Source organism: Paralichthys olivaceus, chromosome 3 (assembly GCF_024713975.1).
Source record: "Paralichthys olivaceus isolate ysfri-2021 chromosome 3, ASM2471397v2, whole genome shotgun sequence".
NCBI classification, from domain to species: domain Eukaryota; kingdom Metazoa; phylum Chordata; class Actinopteri; order Pleuronectiformes; family Paralichthyidae; genus Paralichthys; species Paralichthys olivaceus.
In genome coordinates, this window is record NC_091095.1 from 419,126 (window position 1) to 440,000 (window position 20,875).

The 20,875-nt window shown below is 46.9% G+C and overlaps 3 protein-coding genes across 3 annotated transcripts in view; all 3 read left to right on the forward strand.

Annotated features, from left to right (window-relative positions):
* Positions 1–421: 421 nt before the first annotated feature.
* thop1 (thimet oligopeptidase 1) lies at positions 422–9,768 on the forward strand. The gene is made up of 14 exons (XM_069519920.1): positions 422–678; positions 1,673–1,879; positions 3,700–3,848; positions 4,251–4,358; positions 4,535–4,637; positions 4,721–4,878; positions 5,328–5,463; positions 5,762–5,904; positions 7,211–7,434; positions 7,596–7,797; positions 7,919–8,105; positions 8,651–8,779; positions 9,069–9,205; positions 9,489–9,768. The coding sequence occupies exons 1-14, from the start codon at positions 666–668 to the stop codon at positions 9,648–9,650; spliced, it is 2,058 nt and encodes a 685-aa protein (XP_069376021.1). The 5' UTR covers positions 422–665; the 3' UTR covers positions 9,651–9,768.
* A 3,038-nt stretch (positions 9,769–12,806) lies between these two features.
* Positions 12,807–20,323, forward strand: nwd1 (NACHT and WD repeat domain containing 1). The gene is made up of 15 exons (XM_069519910.1): positions 12,807–14,099; positions 14,346–14,549; positions 14,628–14,781; positions 14,938–15,055; positions 15,196–15,360; positions 15,501–15,698; positions 15,774–15,896; positions 15,967–16,172; positions 16,245–16,496; positions 16,957–17,047; positions 17,562–17,710; positions 17,810–18,083; positions 18,787–19,340; positions 19,613–19,718; positions 19,956–20,323. Exons 1-15 carry the CDS (start codon positions 12,919–12,921, stop codon positions 20,264–20,266), a joined length of 4,086 nt encoding a protein of 1,361 aa, XP_069376011.1. The 5' UTR covers positions 12,807–12,918; the 3' UTR covers positions 20,267–20,323.
* A 477-nt stretch (positions 20,324–20,800) lies between these two features.
* pdzk1ip1 (PDZK1 interacting protein 1) overlaps positions 20,801–20,875 on the forward strand; it is a 9,909-nt gene continuing 9,834 nt past the window's right edge. The window contains exon 1 of the mRNA XM_069520016.1: positions 20,801–20,875. This exon is cut by the window's right edge and continues 733 nt beyond it. The gene's annotated coding sequence lies outside the window, so the exon portion shown is untranslated.

Here is a 20,875-nt window from a genome sequence, read left to right on the forward strand (position 1 = left end):
TTGTCTTTGCAAAAATTGGGTTGAGAAATTAGGATTTGTTTGACAATGTGTCTTAATTAAAGTTATTTAAAAGTCAAAGTCTTCTTCTTCTTCTTCTTCTTCTTCTTCTTCTTCTTCTTCTTCTTCTTCTTCTTCTTCTTCTTCGTTGGTTTATTGGCGGGTGAAAACCACCGTCAGGGCTCTTGCGCGCCCTCTCGTGTATCTGTGACGCAGGAACTCTCTTGTTATAAAACACTACCCGGCCTCTGATTGGATGAGTCTGATATTCTGCCCTGACTCTGACCAATCATCAGCCTTCATTTCCAAACTGGGCCAACCCAACTGGACGTCAAGAGACCAATGAAATAACGCAATATAACGGAAATACGCTAAACTTGCTTTCAGAATAATATCAAATAAAACGATTGGCTCGGATCACATCATATAAAATAAAGATGGACGACGCGTCTCCACCTCCTCCAAAGATGAAGTTAGAATATCTCGGATAAAAGTAACTTCCGATGTTTATAAAAAGCCTTTGGTGGTTTTGTTTGTTAGACACGATTCTCACAGGGAGCTTTATTTTGAAGTGTGAGCCCGGAAGTGATGTTTTCCTCTGGTGAAGCGGTCTGAACCGTGAAGCTCAGAAATCGATCTGTGACCAACCAGCAGGTAGTTTATCAACGATGGGACCGACAGGTGAGTGGACACGTGCACTTTGTAACGTGAAGTCAGAGACTGACGGGAGTCCAGGTCTCTCTCTCTCTCTCTCTCTGTCTCTCTCTCTCTCTCTGTCTCTCTCTGTCTCTCTCTCTCTGTCTCTCTCTCACTGTCTCTCTCTCTGTCTCTCTCTCTCTGTCTCTCTCTCTCTGTCTCTCTCTCTCTCTCTCTCTCTCACTGTCTCTCTCTCACTGTCTCTCTCTCTGTCTGTCTCTCTCTCACTGTCTCTCTCTCTGTCTCTCTGTCTCTCTCTCTCTCTGTCTCTGTCTCTCTCTCTCTGTCTCTCTCTCTCTGTCTCTCTCTCTCTGAGAACCTGCGGGCTAACTGCTAACGTTAGCTAGCTGCAGCAGCACCTGAAGCAGGTGACGGACCGAGGATCGTCACGTGTTCAGGCTTCATGTTTCTATGTGATTAGCATGCTAGCTCTTTGTGCTAAGTCACTGAGCTAACTGTAGCTGCCGGTTATCAGCACGTACACAACATGCGTGAGAGGAAACAAGAAAACATCAACACAAAGCGACCAGCTGCTGTAAACACGATCTGTTTTATTGTGAAGGTCTCTGAAGGGTCTCTGGGTCTGTGATCTCTAACTTTTACTTTGTAGTAGAATGAAGAACCTCTGATCAGCTGATTGTCGATATTCAGAACAAATCTATATTTATGTTCTTAAAGCAACACTGTAACAGTTACTGATGAACAGCGCCCCCTGCAGCCACACATGATGACAGGATATTACCCATGATCCTCTGCTCCCTGAACCTCAGAGTTCTGAGCTGATCTTCAGTTCAGCTTCACTCTTCAACTGTCTGGATGTTTTAATACATATATATATTTATATATATTTATCTTGGACCTGGGATTACGTGGAGATGGTTGAAAGCCTCATAGTGCTACGTTGTTTTCGATGTTCTATAAAAATATGTCCATATCACGATCGTGTCCCATAGTGTCCTCACCTGTCCTGTCTCATCAGGTGAGGTGGTGTTTGACAGCCCGGTGCTGGTCTGCTCTGAGAACCGGCTGCAATGGGACCTGAACCCAGAGAAGATCCAGCAGCTCACCGACGAGCTCATCACCAACACCAAGAAGGTGTACGACTGCGTGGGAGCACTGGACCTCAGCAGCGTCAACTTCGAGAACACGTTGAAGGCCCTCGCCGACGTGGAGGTCGAGTACACAGGTCAGTGTCAACAAATGATTCCACAAGCTATCTCATGTTGGTCAGAGTCTTCAAATCCAAATGCAAATTGTTTTCCTCAATGACAGATTAAAAAATACTTTATTATAGTTTTTGTTCAGAGCGAAATAGGGTCTGAACAAGAATTTGACTTTCACTCAGAGAACCAGTGACGCAGTTAAAGAATTATCACATGGATACGTAGGTTTGATCAGAGATTCAAAAATATCATCATATTTCGAAGTGACAAAATAATAACATAATGAAAAACTTCTTATCACATGAGAGGAAGAATTAAAAATGCATAAACAAAGTATGAGATCATTCGATTGGATTAACAGTTGATGTGATTCTGTCCTGTGGAGTGAAAAGTGACTCACAGACAATCGGAGTTATAAAAACTAAACGTGGCATTTGGATACGAAAGGATAAACTTTTGATTCAACGCCAGATGATTTCACTTGTTACGAGAGCAAGTAAAAGTACGCAATAGAATAAATATGTAATAAAATAATAAGTGTAGGGGCAGTAGGTGATCTCCAGTGTTAACGTGATTTTATTTATCAAATGTGAGCCTGGATGTTGTACAAGCTCTTAGTGCTGCGCTGCGCCCTCTAATGGAATACTCCAGTAACACAGTCTATGACAAATATGTGAACAATTACTCTCAGACACGTGGTCGTCTACGTGAACATGTGATTAAAGAGCAAGAAGATCTCCTGCCATGGACTTGACGTAAAAGTCCTGGCTGATCTCACTTCCTGTGGCTCCGCCCTCTACTCTGAGTGAAGTCGAGTCGACCTGTGTTTGACTTTTCCTTCAGGTCAGTTGTAAAGTTTGTGTCCTGACCGGCGTTAAAACTGAATCAAACTGTGGATCCAGAGTCAAAGCTTCTAACAGCAGCTGAAATAAAGTCACTGACTGGTTTTAATCGATGCACCAGGTATTTTTCTGCAGCTCGTTCAGTTATGGACGACGAGCCCGATGTGGAGAGGTCACACGACTCAGGCAGGTCGTTCATTGTGAGCGCTGCCGTGGAGCCGAGTCAGCAGAATCACCAGTGTGTGGAGGTAAAGACTCATCAGCAGTTTGTGGACAAAGCAGCTGAACCGGCTGCTGCCGCCACAATAAAAGTCTTTGTTCACACAAACACCTGAAAACACACAGTTTCCCTGCAGCTCTGCTGCTGCAACAAGACGCACAACCAACAGGTGAAATTAAGAAACAATAGAAAACCCAACCGAGTAGGCTTTTCCAGAAGCGTCAGCTCAAATGGAACTTCACATGTAAATAAAATTTATGAGGTAGTAAATGGAAGTTGTGGTTGGACTTGATGGTCACGATAACTCCGCCCCCGGCCTATTACGTGCTCTTGCTTGTAGAGCAGCAGCGAGTTGGTGTCACTCTGGAACCAGTTTTTCTGACTGAGAGCTGTGGAAACACAGAGAACTGGCTCCAGATGAGGAACTGGCTCCGAGCTGAGCCTGGAACTAACTCTGTGGAAAAGAGCTTTTGTTTGTCGATATGAAAACTTTTATTTTAGAGAATAAACGTTGCAAAAAAGATGTTAATCTTAACATGTTTTACATTTTACAAATAATCCACTACACTGTCAGTGAGAATCAATCATCAGATTAAATAATCTGGTATTAAAATGTTGATGTTCATAAAAATAAATCCGTCGATTCATCCAGAAATAATCATAATGATGTTTCCAGTTGTCGTCACCTGTGTTTGATTCGTAAATGAAGAAACGCATCAGTGACGTTTCTCTTCTAACTGACCCCGCCCCCTCTACATGTGACTCCGCCCCTGCCTCTCAGTCCAGAGGAACATGTTGGATTTCCCGCAGCACGTGTCGTCGTGTAAGGAGGTCCGAGCCGCGAGCACCGAGGCCGACAAACGTCTCTCAGAGTTCGACGTGGAGATGAGCATGAGGGAGGACGTCTACTTGAGGATCGTCGCTCTGGAGGTGAGCTAACGCACAAACGACCTCACAGCACTGACCACCAATCAGCAGGCAGAAGTTATGGAAGCGAAGATGAAAGGATTCATTGAGAAGTCCGTCAGTCGTCAGCTCTCACCACGTAACCTGCACACACAGGAAATGATGTCACCAAAATAAAAGATCCTGTTCGTCACCTCCTCAGATGACAATCATCCTCCTAAATAACCTGAAAGTTAGGATGAGTAGCAGAGACAGAGCTCCAGACACAAACGTGAAGCAGGTCTGTGAGGATCCGAAAGAGACAGAAGCAGCAGAAGTTCATTCACTTCTGTACAGAACCTGAAATTGTGGATGCTCCTAAAACTGTTTGTTTCAGTTCTTCTCCCGCGGTTGTTTCTCACCGTCTGTTTTTGTTTCTGTGTGCAGAAGAAGATCGATGCTGGAAGCCTCACTGCGGAATCGAAGCGTTACATGGAGCGACTGATCAAACTGGGCAAGAGGAACGGTCTCCACCTGCCCACGGAGACACAGGAGGTGAGTTTCAGTTTAAAGTTCAGCAGCAGACGACCTCATATCTGAGAGGAGACGTTGAAGACTGAACATCTGGAAATAAAATGTCAAGACAGATTCATTTAGTATCTCTGAACTACAGCTTCATATGATCTCTGGGTCTTTGAGTCTGATTGTTCTCTGCTGCTCCTCTGCTGTAGGAGATCAAAACCATCAAGAAGAAGCTGAGCAACCTGTGTATAGATTTCAACAAGAACCTGAACGAGGACACCACCAGTCTGTCCTTCACCAGAGACGAGCTGGGTGAGTGTGCTGCTCTGCGGAGCTTTCAGTCGGTCACTCCTGGTCTTCCTCCATAAAGCTGGACTAAGATCTGTTGGTTTCAGGCGGCCTCCCCGAGGACTTCCTCAGCTCACTGGAGAGCGATGGGGACAAACTGAAAGTGACTCTGAAGTATCCTCATTACTTCCCCACCATGAAGAAATGCTTCATCCCAGAAACCCGCAGGAAGCTGGAGGAGGCGTTCAACTCCCGCTGCAAAGAGGTGAGACAGGATCGACAGGACGTCTCACTCTGGTGTTGAGTCTGGATGGAGACTGAAATAAAACCCAACGCACATAATCAATAAATGGTGAAATACATTATTAATAGTTAATACAAATAGAAGCAGGACCACAGATCTCTTCTTCCTCCCAATGAACAACATGAAGCCAAAACATCTCAGATACAAACGCTGCCATCTTGTGGTGATGACGTCTTTTGCAGTCAGTCTGTTCAGTAGTGATCGTGGGGTGGAGCCGTGGTATCAAGGTCCCGCCCACGCTCTCAACATACCCAGTCTGTGTTGGCTGTCAATCATGACGTCTCAGCCTGTTTTTATATCATCAAATAACAAACTGTCTGTTCCGGGCTCCTGGAGAAACATGGATCTAAAACTGGACCTAAACAGAACCACAGTTCTGGTTCCTGTCTTCATGTTCTGTGTCTTCTCAGGAGAACTCTGTGATCCTGAAGGAGCTGGTGGAGCTTCGGGCTCAGAAATGTTCTCTGCTCGGCTTCAGCACACACGCCGACTTTGTCCTGGAGATGAACATGGCCAAGTCTGGAAAGAAGGTGGCCGGCTTCCTGGGTGAGTCGTGCAGAACAGACGAACTGCGGAGGTCACATGACGACGTATATCATGTGACGATAGAATCGTTTGATAGATGCAGTTCAGCTTCTAACCTGCAGGAGGCGGTATCAGTCAGCAGCAGTTTAAATCAAGAGAACGATGTCCTTTCTGTTTACGTTGTTTAAAAGAAGAAGTTAACGAGGAAGAGATTCTGTGTTTGTTCAGGGAGGCTCAGGCCCCAGTCTGCCCCCTAGTGGAGGTTCTCATTTAATCACTGCATTACTTGTGACTGACTTCTGTCACTTGTTGTCTTCAGAGGAGCTGGCCTGTAAACTGAAGCCTCTGGGCGATGAAGAGCGGGAGGTCATCCTCAAACTGAAGGAGAAGGAGTGTCAGAAAAGGGGCCTGCCCTTTAACGGAGAGCTGCACGCCTGGGACACACGCTACTTCATGACCCAGGTAAAGACTACATGTCTGGGACACACGCTACTTCATGACCCAGGTAAAGACTACATGTCTGGGACACACGCTACTTCATGACCCAGGTAAAGACTACATGCCTGGGACACACGCTACTTCATGACCCAGGTAAAGACTACATGTCTGGGACACACGCTACTTCATGACCCAGGTAAAGACTACATGTCTGGGACACACGCTACTTCATGACCCAGGTAAAGACTACATGCCTGGGACACACGCTACTTCATGACCCAGGTAAAGACTACATGTCTGGGACACACGCTACTTCATGACCCAGGTAAAGACTACATGCCTGGGACACACGCTACTTCATGACCCAGGTAAAGACTACATGTCTGGGACACACGCTACTTCATGACCCAGGTAAAGACTACATGTCTGGGACACACGCTACTTCATGACCCAGGTAAAGACTACATGCCTGGGACACACGCTACTTCATGACCCAGGTAAAGACTACATGTCTGGGACACACGCTACTTCATGACCCAGGTAAAGACTACATGCCTGGGACACACGCTACTTCATGACCCAGGTAAAGACTACATGTCTGGGACACACGCTACTTCATGACCCAGGTAAAGACTACATGCCTGGGACACACGCTACTTCATGACCCAGGTAAAGACTACATGCCTGGGACACACGCTACTTCATGACCCAGGTAAAGACTACATGTCTGGGACACACGCTACTTCATGACCCAGGTAAAGACTACATGCCTGGGACACACGCTACTTCATGACCCAGGTAAAGACTACATGCCTGGGACACACGCTACTTCATGACCCAGGTAAAGACTACATGTCTGGGACACACGCTACTTCATGACCCAGGTAAAGACTACATGTCTGGGACACACGCTACTTCATGACCCAGGTAAAGACTACATGTCTGGGACACACGCTACTTCATGACCCAGGTAAAGACTACATGCCTGGGACACACGCTACTTCATGACCCAGGTAAAGACTACATGTCTGGGACACACGCTACTTCATGACCCAGGTAAAGACTACATGTCTGGGACACACGCTACTTCATGACCCAGGTAAAGACTACATGTCTGGGACACACGCTACTTCATGACCCAGGTAAAGACTACATGCCTGGGACATGGTGCGAGCTGGACGAATCTGTTACTGCCTGACTTACAAAGAACAAACAGACGTTGAAGCTGCAGCAGAGAAAATTCTTCCTCTGCAGTGAGACATGTCAATCTGCTCCTCTTTTTCTTCCTCTTTCTAACCTATTTTCTTTCTCCCTCCTCTTCCTCACCCAGGTGGAGGAGAAGCAGTACGCTGTGGATCAGAACCTGTTGAAGGAGTACTTTCCCATGGAGGTGGTGACTCGGGGGCTGCTGGACATCTACCAGGAGCTGCTGGGTTTGTCCTTCGAGCTGGTGGCCGGAGCCGCCGTCTGGCATCCTGACGTCACTCTGTACTGTGTGAAAGACCGTGGCAGTGGACGGATGGTGGGACAGTTCTACCTGGACCTCTACCCAAGGTCATCATCATACAACACACACCCTCCATCACCCAGTAACAACCAGCTCAAATCAGACCGCAGCAGGAAAACACCGAGTCGAGAAAATATGTGAAAGATTCTGTTTCTAAAATATTGAGAAACAAACTGAAGAGAAAAAATCTGTCTCTCCTCCGGTGCAGGGAGGGGAAGTACGGGCACGCCGCCTGCTTCGGCCTCCAGCCCGGCTGCCTCCTGCCCGACGGCATGCGGCAGATGTCGGTGGCGGCCATGGTGGCTAACTTCAGCAAGCCGACGGCCGATGCTCCAGCCCTCCTGCAGCACGACGAGGTGGAGACGTACTTCCACGAGTTCGGCCATGTTATGCACCAACTGTGCGCTGAGGTCAGTCAACATGGAGGCGGAGCTGTGAGGGAAATGTTAAACATTCAGCTTCAGTCTTCGCTGTTCGATCAGAACAGAATTTTTACTTAGCTTGTGTGTGTGTGTGTGTGTGTGTGCACAGGCGGACTACGCCATCTTCAGCGGGACTCATGTGGAGCGAGACTTTGTGGAGGCTCCGTCTCAGATGTTGGAAAACTGGGTTTGGGAGAAGGAGCCTCTGCAGAGGATGTCGAAACACTACAAGACGGGCAGCAGCATCCCCGAGGAGCTGCTCGACAAACTCATCAAGTCCCGGCTCGCCAACACCGGTACGTACCGCAGGCCACTTCCACCAGTACTACACGTACTACTGCAGTACTACACGTACTACTGCAGTAGCAAATGTACTGCACCTTAATCACTGTTAGTTGACAGTTCATTTGTTTTGATGCTCGTCTCTTTCTGTTGAAACAAACTTTTGTTTTGTTGAATATATAATATATATAATATATATAACTACTGCGAGACTTAGAACAGCAAGATCAAGTATTTACCACAGAGAGAATTGTTTGATTTGTTCTTTGTAATTTGTGATGATGTCGTCTGTCCTGCTCATGTGACCAATATAAACTCATTGATGAATTAGTCACTTAGAGAACAAACCTTCTACACTGTCATCATGTGCATGGTTCTCCGGTCGTCACTGTGGGGGTTACCGGTATAATCACCTGACCGGTATAATCACCTGACCGGTATAATCACCTGACCTGTATAATCACCTGACCGGTATAATCACCTGACCGGTATAATCACCTGACCGGTATAATCACCTGACCGGTATAAGACGTGTTTTTCGTCCCCTGTGACTCTGCAGGTCTGTTTAACCTGCGGCAGATCGTCTTGGCTAAAGTGGACCAGGCTCTTCACACCAGGATGGGACTCGACCCTGCGGAGGAGTACGGACGCCTCTGTCAGGAGCTTCTGGGAATTCCTGCTTCATCAGGTCACTTCTTGAATGTTTCACCAGCTCTTCTCTGAACATTAAGTTCAAACGGAAAATGACTTCCCCTGGTGGCTCAGTGAGGAACTACACCACTGTTCACCTCAGTTTAAAATGAGAGAAAGAGATTATTTATTAAAATAAGAAATAAAATGAAATTTCACTTAGTTTGTTCTGAGCTGTAGTTTTCAGTTTGAACAGCAGGAGGGGCTGTCGAGGTGCTTTGAAGTTGGACCAGTTTCCATGACGATACCTGCCTCCTCCCCTCTGACCTCCGCTCCGTGTCCTACAGGAACCAACATGCCGGCGACCTTCGGACACTTGGCCGGCGGCTACGATGCTCAGTACTACGGTTACCTGTGGAGCGAGGTGTTCTCCATGGACATGTTCCACGCTCGCTTCAAACAGGAAGGAATCATGAACCCAAAGGTCAGAGAGGAAACTGAAAGTACAAAAAACATGACAGTGTTCACGATAAAACATTTATGATAGAAGTTTAGTGACTCTGCGCCAAGTGAGTTTAGGGTAAGAGTCTGACAATGACCTCGGTCGTACAGAGGGTGGCGCTCTGACTGGAGATGCTCATGTTGAGTTTTTTCTGTTTCCTGTTGTTGACACCATGTTTAATGAAAACCTGGATCACTGTCTGCAGTCTGATTGGTTGACGTCTCATTAATGTATGTAGCTGACTGTCCCCTGATTTGTCCTCCAGGTGGGTATGGACTACAGGAAGTACATCCTGCGTCCCGGCGGCTCTGAGGACGCCTCAGAGATGCTGAGGAAGTTCCTCGGGCGGGAACCCAAACAAGAAGCGTTCCTGCTGAGCAAAGGACTGACGTTAGAGCAGAACGCTGGCACGCCGTGTCCATGCTGACCAATCTCAGCAGCTGGCTCCGCCCCACAGAGAACAACGGACTGAGGTTTTCTAGAAAAAAATTGTAAAATGTTTCCCGACATGGAAAAAACGAGTTGAATAAAATGATTTGAGGTGATTCTCTGTGTCTGAATACCCGACGTCACATGAAAACACAGATCTACACTGTGATAGGACAGTAGAGGTCACATGATTTAAACCTTAAAGGTCAACGTCAACAAAATATGATCAGAAACACGTTTTCATTTCAAGCTTTGATCCGAAGATGACTCCACAGGGGACGATGTTTACTCAACAGCTCCCCCTCTGGTGTCTCCTCACACTGCAGCTCATGACGTCATTTCCTCGGAGAAGGAAAGAAAAACAACTCGGCTGTAAAAAAACAGCCTGAAGGTAAAAAACACCAGAGCGTCAGGAGACGAGATCACAAAAACACTTTGTCCACGTTTCCCCTGAACACTTTACACTTTGAGGTCAAACACATCTTTGTCACATGAAGGCAGAAACAAAGCCGGTGTCATGTGACAGTTCACAACGTTACAGAGACTTTAACATAATAAGTCGAGCAAATAGGCAAAATTCAAAGAGGAAACAAATTAAACTTTATTCTCTTAAAGCTCCAGTGTTTAATTCAGGTGAAAGGATCTATTGGCAGAAATCTCATGTAGAATCATCCTCATGTTTTCACTCGTTCGTTTCATCTTAATTGTATGAACTGTAGTTTTCTTTGCCCCAGAAAGACCCTTTATATTTAAATACTTTATATTTAAATACTTTATATACATATACTTTATATTTACATGGAGGGGACCCTCTCTACGGAGGCCACCATGTTTTTTACATTAGTCGACTGTATCTTTGTTTTGTTCATATTCTCCTTCGTCAACACGGCAACCCTTCGCCCCCCCTCCTCCTCCACGGCCCTCAGGGGCCCAACTCCTCCCACCGGCCCTAGTCAGTAAACATATGAACAGGTGTGTGTGTGTGTGTGTGTGTGTGTGTGTGTGTGTGTGTGCGATGTCCACTTCTGTAGAGTTTGAGAAGTTTTGTAACTTTTCTTCTGTTTCGTCTGATTAACTATATTTTTCTGATTTCTATCTACGTATAATTATTTAGTTTTAATAACAGTAGAAACCAGCCGTGTGTTTCAGTTCTGTTTTTATTGTTTGTATTCCTGTAAATTCACATACATTAATTTTAACAACAGCAGCAACATTGATATTAAAAATATATTTAATTATAAACTAGTGTGTGTGTGTGTGTGTGTGTGTGTGTGTGTGTGTAGCTGTTTTGCGTGTTCTAAAGTTAAATATCCGCTGTCTTTGCAAATTGTTGTGACATTTCTTCATGTGTGTTTTACAAACAAACATTAACACAAACGGTTTGGGGGTGAGGGGCACCACAAAGCAGTAATGCCCAGGGCACCTGACTGTCTAGCAGCGGCCCTGTGTACAGCAGCTGGTTCAGGAGGGAGAACGGGTCGTCCTGGAGTCAAGTCTCAGAGGAGACTGACGAGTGACTGAGGGAGAGACAAACCCACAGAAGACGAAGACAGTGGAGTAAGAAAGAAGACGATGGCCCAGCATCCAGACGTCAACGTGCAGGACGTCCTGAGAGGACAGACAGACAGAGGACAGAGGATGAAGACCAGATCCAACATGATCCGAGTGTTCGTCAGCTCCACGTTCACAGGTCAGATTCATCATGTTCTCATCAGACATTATTATGAAGCGTTAATTAGCTTTAATTAACCACTTGATTTATTTAAACAAATCATCAGGTAATGCTTCATAAATCAGTTGAAACCAAGAACCTTAGTTTTTCCAAGTTGTGGATAATTCTCCTCCTGTGTGAGACTCAGACTCTGCAGAGTTTGTACGTCCTGACGTTAACCATCAGTTTATAATAATATCTTATTAACGACTAATAACTGATCCATAAATAATCAATAAATGATTCATTAACTCTTAATAATAATAATAATTTCTTTATAAAAACTTTACCTGATTTTAGCTCAGTTTTTATTTTAGAAAATGAAAAATGCTAAAAATAGAAAAACAACATATCGATGAAAGTTCTGATGGTTTCATGTGATGAACGTTCACGTCACCTTTGCTCTTCTTCTCTGGTCAGATATGAGCAGTGAGAGAAAGGCGCTGCTGGAGAGAGCTTACCCAGAAGTCCTGGCGTTCTGTCGCAGTCTGGGCCTGGTGTTGGAGGTCGGCTTCTCTTTACCTTTCGATCCAGTGATTAATAAAATGATCCGTTTGTAAATCTTGTCGCTGTGTTTCGTCAGGTGCTGGATCTGCGTTGGGGGATTCGTAACGTTTCCTCTGGAGACCACGACTCCTGTGAGATCTTCCTGCAGGAGATCCAGAGCTGCCAGAGGATCTCAGCTGGTCCAGATTTCATCGTGAGTCTTTTCAAATGATGTTTCAGTTCAACAATCTCTGAAATCTGAAAATGATTCATTTTCCAGAAGAATTCTAGATATTAATGATTTATCATAATTATTAAGTTTCCTTGGCAGGGAACAAATTTCAACAAAATCAGTGTGAAGGTCAAAATCACTTTAATTCCCTCAGTTTCACATGTTACATGTTTTAAACATGTCTCTGTTTGACTTTAAGTAAAAGTGGAAGCTTGTGTAAATTGATTTAATCTGTAATTATCAGTTTTTCTCTTTGTTTTCATCCCTTTGTTTCCGGGCTCCAAAGGCCCTGCTGGGGAGCAGGTACGGCCACCGAGCTCTTCCTCGCCTCGTCCCAGAGAAACACTTTGAGGTTCTTTTGTCCAAACTTTCCAAAAACCCTGAAGGCGTCAAACAGCTGAGTCAGTGGTTCCTAAAAGACAGCAATGCTGTCCCGCCCACATACGTCCTCCTGCCAATCACGGCGCACTTCCCCCACTACAGTGACCTCCGACCCGAGAGTAGGCCTCAGCACGACAACAGCGTCCTTTCCTGGCGTTTCACAGAGAATCAACTGTTGCAGCTCCTACGATCTGCCGCCACCGCCGCTGAGGCTGCTGGTGACATCACAGCTGAGCAGAAACAACAGTTCTTCACATCAGGTCAGAGACGTGTCCGTCAGAGCGTCCATGGTGTCTTAGGTCAGACCTGAGTGTCTTCTCCTTCTGCTCCACAGTCACAGAGCGAGAGTTCCAGCAGGGTCTGTGGAAAGACGACAGCAAACCGTCAGCTCTGCTCTTCGTCCGAGAGATACCCCGGCAGAGGGTGAGGGATGGCCCCAAACGTCTCGCCAAGTACATGGACGTGACCACCGACGGGCTGCTGGACGCAGAAGCACAGGGACTCCTCACCGACCTCAAGTCTCGCCTCTACACCTCGTCCAAGAAGTTCCTCAACCTGCACTGTGTGGAGCTGAGCAAGGGGAGCATCGACCCCAAACGCAAAGAGCACGCTCAGTACCTGGACAGCGTGTGCGAGCAGTTTGTGTCACAGATGAAGTCTTGCATCGCGGCGGCGGTCGACTCTCCAGCCGAAGGGAGACGGAGGAAGATGTGGGGAAGCATCGAGGAGGAAACGTCAGACTGGATGGACGAAGAGATTGGAAAAGATGTCGCCAGGAGTGAGGAGCTCTGCAGGGGTCTCATTGGTAGAGAGGGACTTCTGGGTAAGCTTTGCCTCGCCATGTGGGAGTCCACCAGTTCCCGCCACGGCCCTCTGGTCGTCCACGGGGCTGCTGGGATGGGGAAAACAGCTCTGCTCTGCAAACTGGCGCAGGAGACGCAGCGAGTCCTGAAGGCCGGGTCAGTGATGGTGATCAGGCTGCTGTCAGCTCGCCATCCTCAGAGACCAGACATCGACCACGTCCTCCGCAGCATCTGCCTCCAGGTGTGTCTGGCATGTGGCCTGTCTCCGCCCTCGCCGCTGATGGCTGGCACTCACCTGGAGCTGCTTAGATTCTTTAGGAACGTCCTCGCTCAGGTCTCCCAGCAGGGGAACACTTTGTTCCTCATCCTGGACGCCGTGGATCAGCTGTCAGACCAGCATCACGCTCACAGACTCTGCTGGCTGCCCACCCTCCTGCCACCCAACATCCACCTGGTGGTTTCCATGGATACCAGCAGCGAGGCATTTGCTAACATGCAGCTGAAGGTGGAGTCTTTGGGGAGCTTCTTTGAGGTGGAGCGTTTGTCTCGTAACGAAGGGAAACAAATTGTGGAGTCGAACCTGCGAGCGCAGCAGCGCACTTTGACCCCGGAGCAGAGCGACGCTGTGCTGCAGAGCTTCGAGTCGATGGGCTGTCCACTCCACCTCAGGCTGATCCTGTCTGCCGCCAAACGCTGGTCCTCCTTCACCCCGCTCACAGAGATACACCTGAGCGCCAGCACACAGGAAATGATGTCACAGCTCTTCCTGATGCTGGAGGAGAAACATGGGAAGGAGCTGGTGGGCGGAGCCTTAGGATACCTTGCTCTGGCCAGGTGAGGCAACAGCATCACAAAGGTCATTACATATAGATAGATATATATATATAGATATATATATGTATTTATATCTATATATCTATATCTATATATATATATATATATATATATATATAGATATAGATATATATATATATATATAGATATAGATATAAACATACATATATATAACGTGATCGATCAATACATAAAATGATGATCACCTGTTGATCAGCTGATCACCGCTGCTTCATGTCTCCACAGGGAGGGGCTACTGGAGGCTGAGCTGCGCGACATCATGTCCCTGGATGATGATGTCATCAGTGAGGTGCACAGATACTCACTCCCTCCGACCCCCTCGTTGATCAGACTGCCCCCCCTCCTGTGGGCCCGACTCAGACGGGACCTCGAGGACCAGCTGGAGGAGCGGTGGATGGGCGGAGTCGCCACTCTCACCTTCAACAACAGGTACACTGAGAACATGTGATGACATCACAGGAGATTAGATTTGATGTGATTCACAGTCTTGACATTTGTCGACTTCAGACGTCTGTCGGAGGCGATTTCATCTCGTTATCTGATGTCAGAGCGTCGGGGGCGGAGCCACAGGATCCTGGCAGAGTACTTTCAGGGTCGGTGGTCGGGGAAACTGAAGCTGGCGACGTTGCCGGGTCTGTCGCTGCTCCTCTCCGACAGAAAGGTACAACACATCATCTGATGACAACGAGAACGTTAAAGCTTCAATGTCTCCACATCTGACACAATAATCAAACATGAGGAACAGGAAGAGGAAACCACAGAAGCCTGTTCAGTGTGACTCTGCTGGTTGTTGTTGACACTTCCTGTGATGTCACAGGTCCCGCCCCAGCCGCTGTGGTTTGCTCCAGGATTGGCTAACGTCAGGAAGCTCCAGGAGCTGCCCTATCACCTGCTGCACGCCGGCCTGTGGGAGGAGCTACGACAGGAAGTCATCGGTAAGAAGCTCAGAGTAACGTTAAAACTCCGCCCACTTCCACCACACACCTGAAACACGAGAAGATCGTAGAAAAGACGAAACGAGTTAATCTGAGTTTTTGTCCAATAAACGATGAACTCGTTTCTTCGTGGTTTCCAGGCAACGCTGAGTGGCTGTACTGTAAGAGCAGAGTGTGCGGGGTCACCAGCGTCATCCACGACCTGGACCAGAGCTCCCAGCAACTAGACTGCACCGAGACCAGACTGATCCGAGACGCTCTGGTCCTCATCAAACCCACGCTGGACTTCCTGGACAGTCACATGGGTTCGTTATGAACAGTTCAGACGTTGTCTCAGTGTTTTCTGTTTGTGGGGGTGAGAGCCTTTAGAGACAACATTCTCTTCTTTATAAAAGTAAATAAAACTTGACGAGTCGAGACACTGACTCTGTGAAACCTCTCGCAGACATGTCTCTGTTCTTCACCGAGCTGTTGGCCAGACTCTGCTCCTTGGCCCCGACCTTCCCCTCTGTGATTGGCCGGCTGTGCAGTCAGTGCGAGGAGTGGTTACTGACGTGTCCCGAGCCCGCCCTCATCCCGAAGTGCAGTTTCCTGCAGCAGCCAGGGGGGGCGCTGCAGCACACACTGAGCGGGCTGCAGGGAGGTCAGACATGTCGTAGAATCTCAGGTTGTTGTCATGTCTCCGCTGCAGCAGGTTGACTCGTCCTCGTGTCTGCAGGTGTCCTCTGTCTGGACGTCAGTGTGGAGGCGGAGCTTCTGGTGGCGGGTCTGGATGATGGCGTGGTGATGGTGTGGCGCCTCAGTGACCAGCAGCTGCTTCACACGCTGCTGGGACACAGCGGTCAGTCTGATCACTTTGAATAACGATGATTAGTGATAACGACGACGATGACGATAATCTCTGTGTGCAGGCGCCGTCTTGTCCGTTAAGGTGATTGACAGCTCATCTTGCTGCCTCTCATTGGCCGCTGATGGTTCTCTGAGAAGGTGGAGCCTAATGAAAGGCCAGCAGCTGCTCTGCATCCAGGAGGCGGTGCCTGTTGACTCCTCCCCTTCGTCGGTACACCTCCACCTGTCTGATCAGAGACAGCTGATCTATGTTTACACCTGCACACAGGTAACACTGGCATCAGCTGTTTCTACTGACTCTGGGTTCACATCAGAGTTTCAGCTGTCGTCGTTTCTCCAGGTGAAGGTGTGGACGCAGGAAGGGGCGGAGCTCTTCAGCAGCGGTGAGGACGGCTCCGTGGTTCTGGGACTTCTGGAGGAATCTGTATTTTCTCTGACGGACGGGGGTCTGCTCAGAATATTTCATCCTGTGAACGACGCTGTGGAGACTCAGCTGGAAAACTGTCTGACACGTTTGAGTCTGGTGAAAACGGCCGTTTCACCGAAACGTGGGACGCTGTTTGTGGCCACGAGAGACGGCGTCCTCCATCAGGTACGTCAGGTTTGATTGACAGTTTGGATGAATAATGAATGAAAAGTCAAATGTGAGACACAGAAAGTACTTTTGAAGTATTTACTGCACTGATACTTTCAGTTCAACATATAAACGTGTTTCATGATCGACAGATGAAAAACCTGATTTACTAAAGTTATCTTTCAGTTGTGTGTTTTAAACTACACACCAACACATGTGCACACATCTCAACCTGAAGAAGTATTTTTACATGTTCAGAGTTTTATCTAGAAACTAAACATACAGATTATTTACAGGATTCTATAAATATATCTATATATTATAAATGTGAACATATGGTTTGAATGAGTTTCTGCTTTGTGCTAACTATCGTGAAAAGGATCAGTTCTGTCCGGTTAAAATTGTAAATATTAAACGTGAATATTTATCCAGGTTATGAAGTTTGTGAAATAGTTTTACGTGTTTTACGTGTTTGCAGATTTCCAGGACTGGAAAACACTCGGCTGTCGAGTTTCCTCTGGTTCCTTCGTTACTTTCTGTTACTGAAGATGAGAAAATACTGATGGCAGGTTGGACAACGTGTGAAATCACTCAATGTTCTTCAGATCACAACAAACAGACACGAACACTGTTGATTTCAAATGTTTTATGATTTGAGGAATTCCAGAAGAAATTAAAATGAATTTATTAAAACTTCTTCAAGTTGTTTGTCTGAAGCTCAGCAGTCGTCAACCAATGACAATGATGATAATAATTATGATGATGATGATGATCATAATTATTATTATGATGATGATGATAACGTTTAATAATAATGTTAATTATAATGATGATAATAATAATGATGATAATAATTATGATGATGATGATGATGTTTAATAATAATGTTAATTATAATAATGATGATAATAATGATAATAATAATGTTAATTATAATTATAATAATGATAATAATATTATTATGATGATGATGATAATAATGTTAATGATAATAATAATAATAATAATAGAATAGAATAGAATAGATCTGTGGGATGTTCGTGAAAATGTTTTTACCGTGTTCGTCTGTTTCTGTCTCTGCAGCTTCTGAACGAACTCTGAGTCTCTTTAACATCGACAGAGACTCTGTGGACAAAATCCTCGACCTCCAACACGATGACGACGTTCTGTCCGCCTGCGTCTCCTCAGACGGTCGCCTGCTCGTCTCTGGAGCTGCTGACCAGCTCATACGGGTCAGAGGTCACATGCTAAACAAAGAGTTACCGCTGTGTTTTAGAATCTCTGAGTGAATCAACAGAACCATTGAACCCTTGTTTGAATCGTGTCTGCAGATCTGGTCGGTGACCACCGGTGCGTTGTTGGACTCTCTGTGTGGATCTGATGCTCCGGTAACTTCTGTGGTTCTCTGCAAAGGTTCTGTGGTTTCAGCCTCGGCCGCCGCTGCCTCCGTTCACCTGTGGAGCCTGAAATATGACACCCGCCACAAACCTGCCGCCCACATCCCGTCAGGCTCCGCCCACGTCGCCATCACCAGAGATGCTGATCGAGTTTTCTTCGTCCGACAGTCGAGTCAAAGAGAAGTGATGAGCTGGAACAACCACACAGGTCAGTGACATCACAATGTTCCATGTAGTAATAAGCCCAGCGACTAGTCTGACACGCCCCCTTATCAGGAGGCGGGGCTTAAAGAGACAGGAGCTAAAAGCAGGAGTTTGAGACAGAGGCTGAAAAGAGGATCTGCAGCGATGGACAGTCTGAGGCATGAACACATTTTACAGTTATAAGACGAGTTAATGATCCATGTTAATAAAGTCGTGTCACCGTGAACGTTAACAAACAGGTTCAGTCAGATACACAGAAATATTCTTTTATATATATAATATAACTTTTATTGATTAAAATACTTTGAATATTCCTCTCCCACCGTTCACTCAACTCTGTCCTATGGTGTCTCATCATGTGTCATCATCACACGTGACACAGAACATGTTAGAACAGATCATGTGTCGCAGTACTTATGAAACTTTTGCTCTTCAAGCACCGTATATATACATATATATATATATATATATATATATATGTATATATGTGTGTGTGTGTGTGTGTATGAAATGCATTTATTTTGCATTCTCCTTATTTATATTTCATATTTCTATTTATTCTGTATATGTTCCACTCCTGGTAAAAATCTGTTTCTGATTCATAGATATATTATCTATAAAACAATATTAACTGTTAACACATGATAATAATTTGTACGGACAGAGTGTGACAGTTTATAAAGAGACATGTCAAACTCTGGTTGCAGGTTCTCTGTCCCAGCGTCTGTCCGTCTCTGCTCAGGTTTGCTGTCTGGAGTTGGTTCAGCACAAACGTCTGCTCCTGTGCGGTCTGACCTCCGGCACCGTCCTCATCTACCCGCTGGCTCTGCCCCAGGAGACCCTGTGCATCCCTCCTCCAGAGAGCCTGTGCAGGGTGCTCTGCGTGGCCGTCAGCGCCCACGAGAAGCACGTGGCGGTGGCCTACGAGGACTCGGTTTGTCTGTTCGAGATCTCTGCCAGAGACAGCTTCCCCACGGTGGAGGGCCCCCTGCACAGGTTCCCCCTGTCCCTCCTCCACGGCCCGCTGTCCTCCATGGCGCTGCTGTCCGACCGCAGGCTCCTGTACGGGACGAGCTGCGGGGAGGTGAGGCTCCACGACTTCAGCAGCGGCAGCGGCTCCGGTCTGGAGCCTCACCGCAGCAGAGTGACCTGCGTGATGGGCAGTAACTGGGGGACTCACGCCCTGGTCGGCTCCGAGGACGCCGTGCAGAGGCTGTGGGCCCTGACCCCGCTGACCCTCGACCACACCATGGAGTACAAGGTCCGATTCCAAATATTAACTACTCACTAAATACAGACAATTCAAATCAAAGATCTGTTTAAAAATCCCTTTATGAATCAAATACAATCTGTTTATAAACAGTTCAGAATGAAACAGCAGAAACAGACATTTTCTATCTGATATTTTCTATTATTCCAGGTTTTTGTCCGTGTGTTGCTTCATGAGCTTCAATGTTCCTGTGTAATAAACAGTTTATTACATGTTTACACGTGTTACTGATGCTGTGATTCTAAACCCTCCATGAACCTCAGGGTTTTCTCTTCGAGGGCGTCCTCTCTGCTGCGTTCTCCGAGAGCGACCGGTTCCTCTTCACCGGATCTCAGGACAGAACCGTCAAAGTGTGGGACGTTCAGACGGGTAAGTCCAGGTGTTTGGACAAACATCTAAACACTGAGCTGTGAGTCACGCTGTATCAAAGACGTGTGAGAGGAGACACACCCCTCTCAGTCGCCATCATCACAGCGTTGATAATCCATGATGTCACTGCCTAACATCAGAGGCGCCATGTTTTCATCACAGAATATAAATCCGCCCCTGGTGTCTCTGATCTGACGATTTGATTTGAGTCAAGTTCTTCTTCTACGTCCTCGTCAGGAAACCTGCTGCACGTTCAGTACGTCTACTCCCCGGTGGTCAGGATGGTGACCTTCAGGAACGGCTTCGTGGCGTTGTCTCAGCAGGGCGCCGTCATCAGAGAAGTGTTTCGCTGCCCAGACCACGTCAGTCCGGACTACAACCCTCTGAGGAACGTCAAGGCTCAGTACCACGTCACCTCCAGGGACAAGAACGGGGACGTCCAGCAGAACTCTGTGTCCGGCCCCCAGGACTTTAACCCCGCCCAGTTCAACCTGAACTTTATGAGCATGCTCCGAGCCAAACCCTCCTCCACCTGTGTCATTCTGTAGCAGCAGGGCCCAACCCGGGGCCTCCGGGGGCCTCCAGGTGCCTTCAGGGGCTTCAGGTTCCTCCAGGGGCCTTCAGGGCCTCCAGGTGACTCCAGGTGCCTTCAGGGCCTCCGGGGGCCTCCAGGTGCCTTCAGGGCCTCCGGGGGCCTCCAGGTGCCTTCAGGGGCCTCCGGGGGCCTCCAGGGGCCTTCAGTACCTTCAGGGCCCCCAGGGGCCTCAAGTTTCTCTTTAACAAAATCTTTTCATTAGAGAATGAATCAGTTATATATTAAACATATTGAATTGAAATGATTCTCTCACGTTTTATTAACGATGTTTACTTCTGATGGTTTATTATGAAAACAGCTGATTCTTTATCTGAAGAGTGTTTGAAAACTTCAGTTTATTCCCAGAATGCACCAGTTTTTAGCAGAATGATTTCCTGTGCTGTGGAAACATCTGTCGTCATATTTACAGTTGAAATTTAAAAATGAAAATGAAATGTAGCTGGAGGCTGTGGAAGAGGAAGCGTTCAGCAGGAGGTGAGTTTGAGTTTGTTTGACAGATGATCTGAAACTTGATGGACGAGAGTCACAGAAACATTCATCACATTTTGATCCCAGAATTTTT

Bases quoted from the DNA above. Each gene is read 5' to 3' on its own strand.
- thop1 (XM_069519920.1), top strand. The intron at 1,880-3,699 runs GTCAGTGTCAAC...CCTGCCTCTCAG, and splicing joins CGTGGAGGTCGAGTACACAG to TCCAGAGGAACATGTTGGAT. The intron at 8,106-8,650 runs GTACGTACCGCA...GTGACTCTGCAG, and splicing joins GTCCCGGCTCGCCAACACCG to GTCTGTTTAACCTGCGGCAG.
- nwd1 (XM_069519910.1), top strand. From the start codon at position 12,919: ATGGACGTGACCACCGACGGGCTGCTGGACGCAGAAGCACAGGGACTC. The intron at 14,550-14,627 runs GTACACTGAGAA...TGTCGACTTCAG, and splicing joins ACTCTCACCTTCAACAACAG to ACGTCTGTCGGAGGCGATTT. The intron at 16,173-16,244 runs GTAACACTGGCA...TCGTTTCTCCAG, and splicing joins ATGTTTACACCTGCACACAG to GTGAAGGTGTGGACGCAGGA.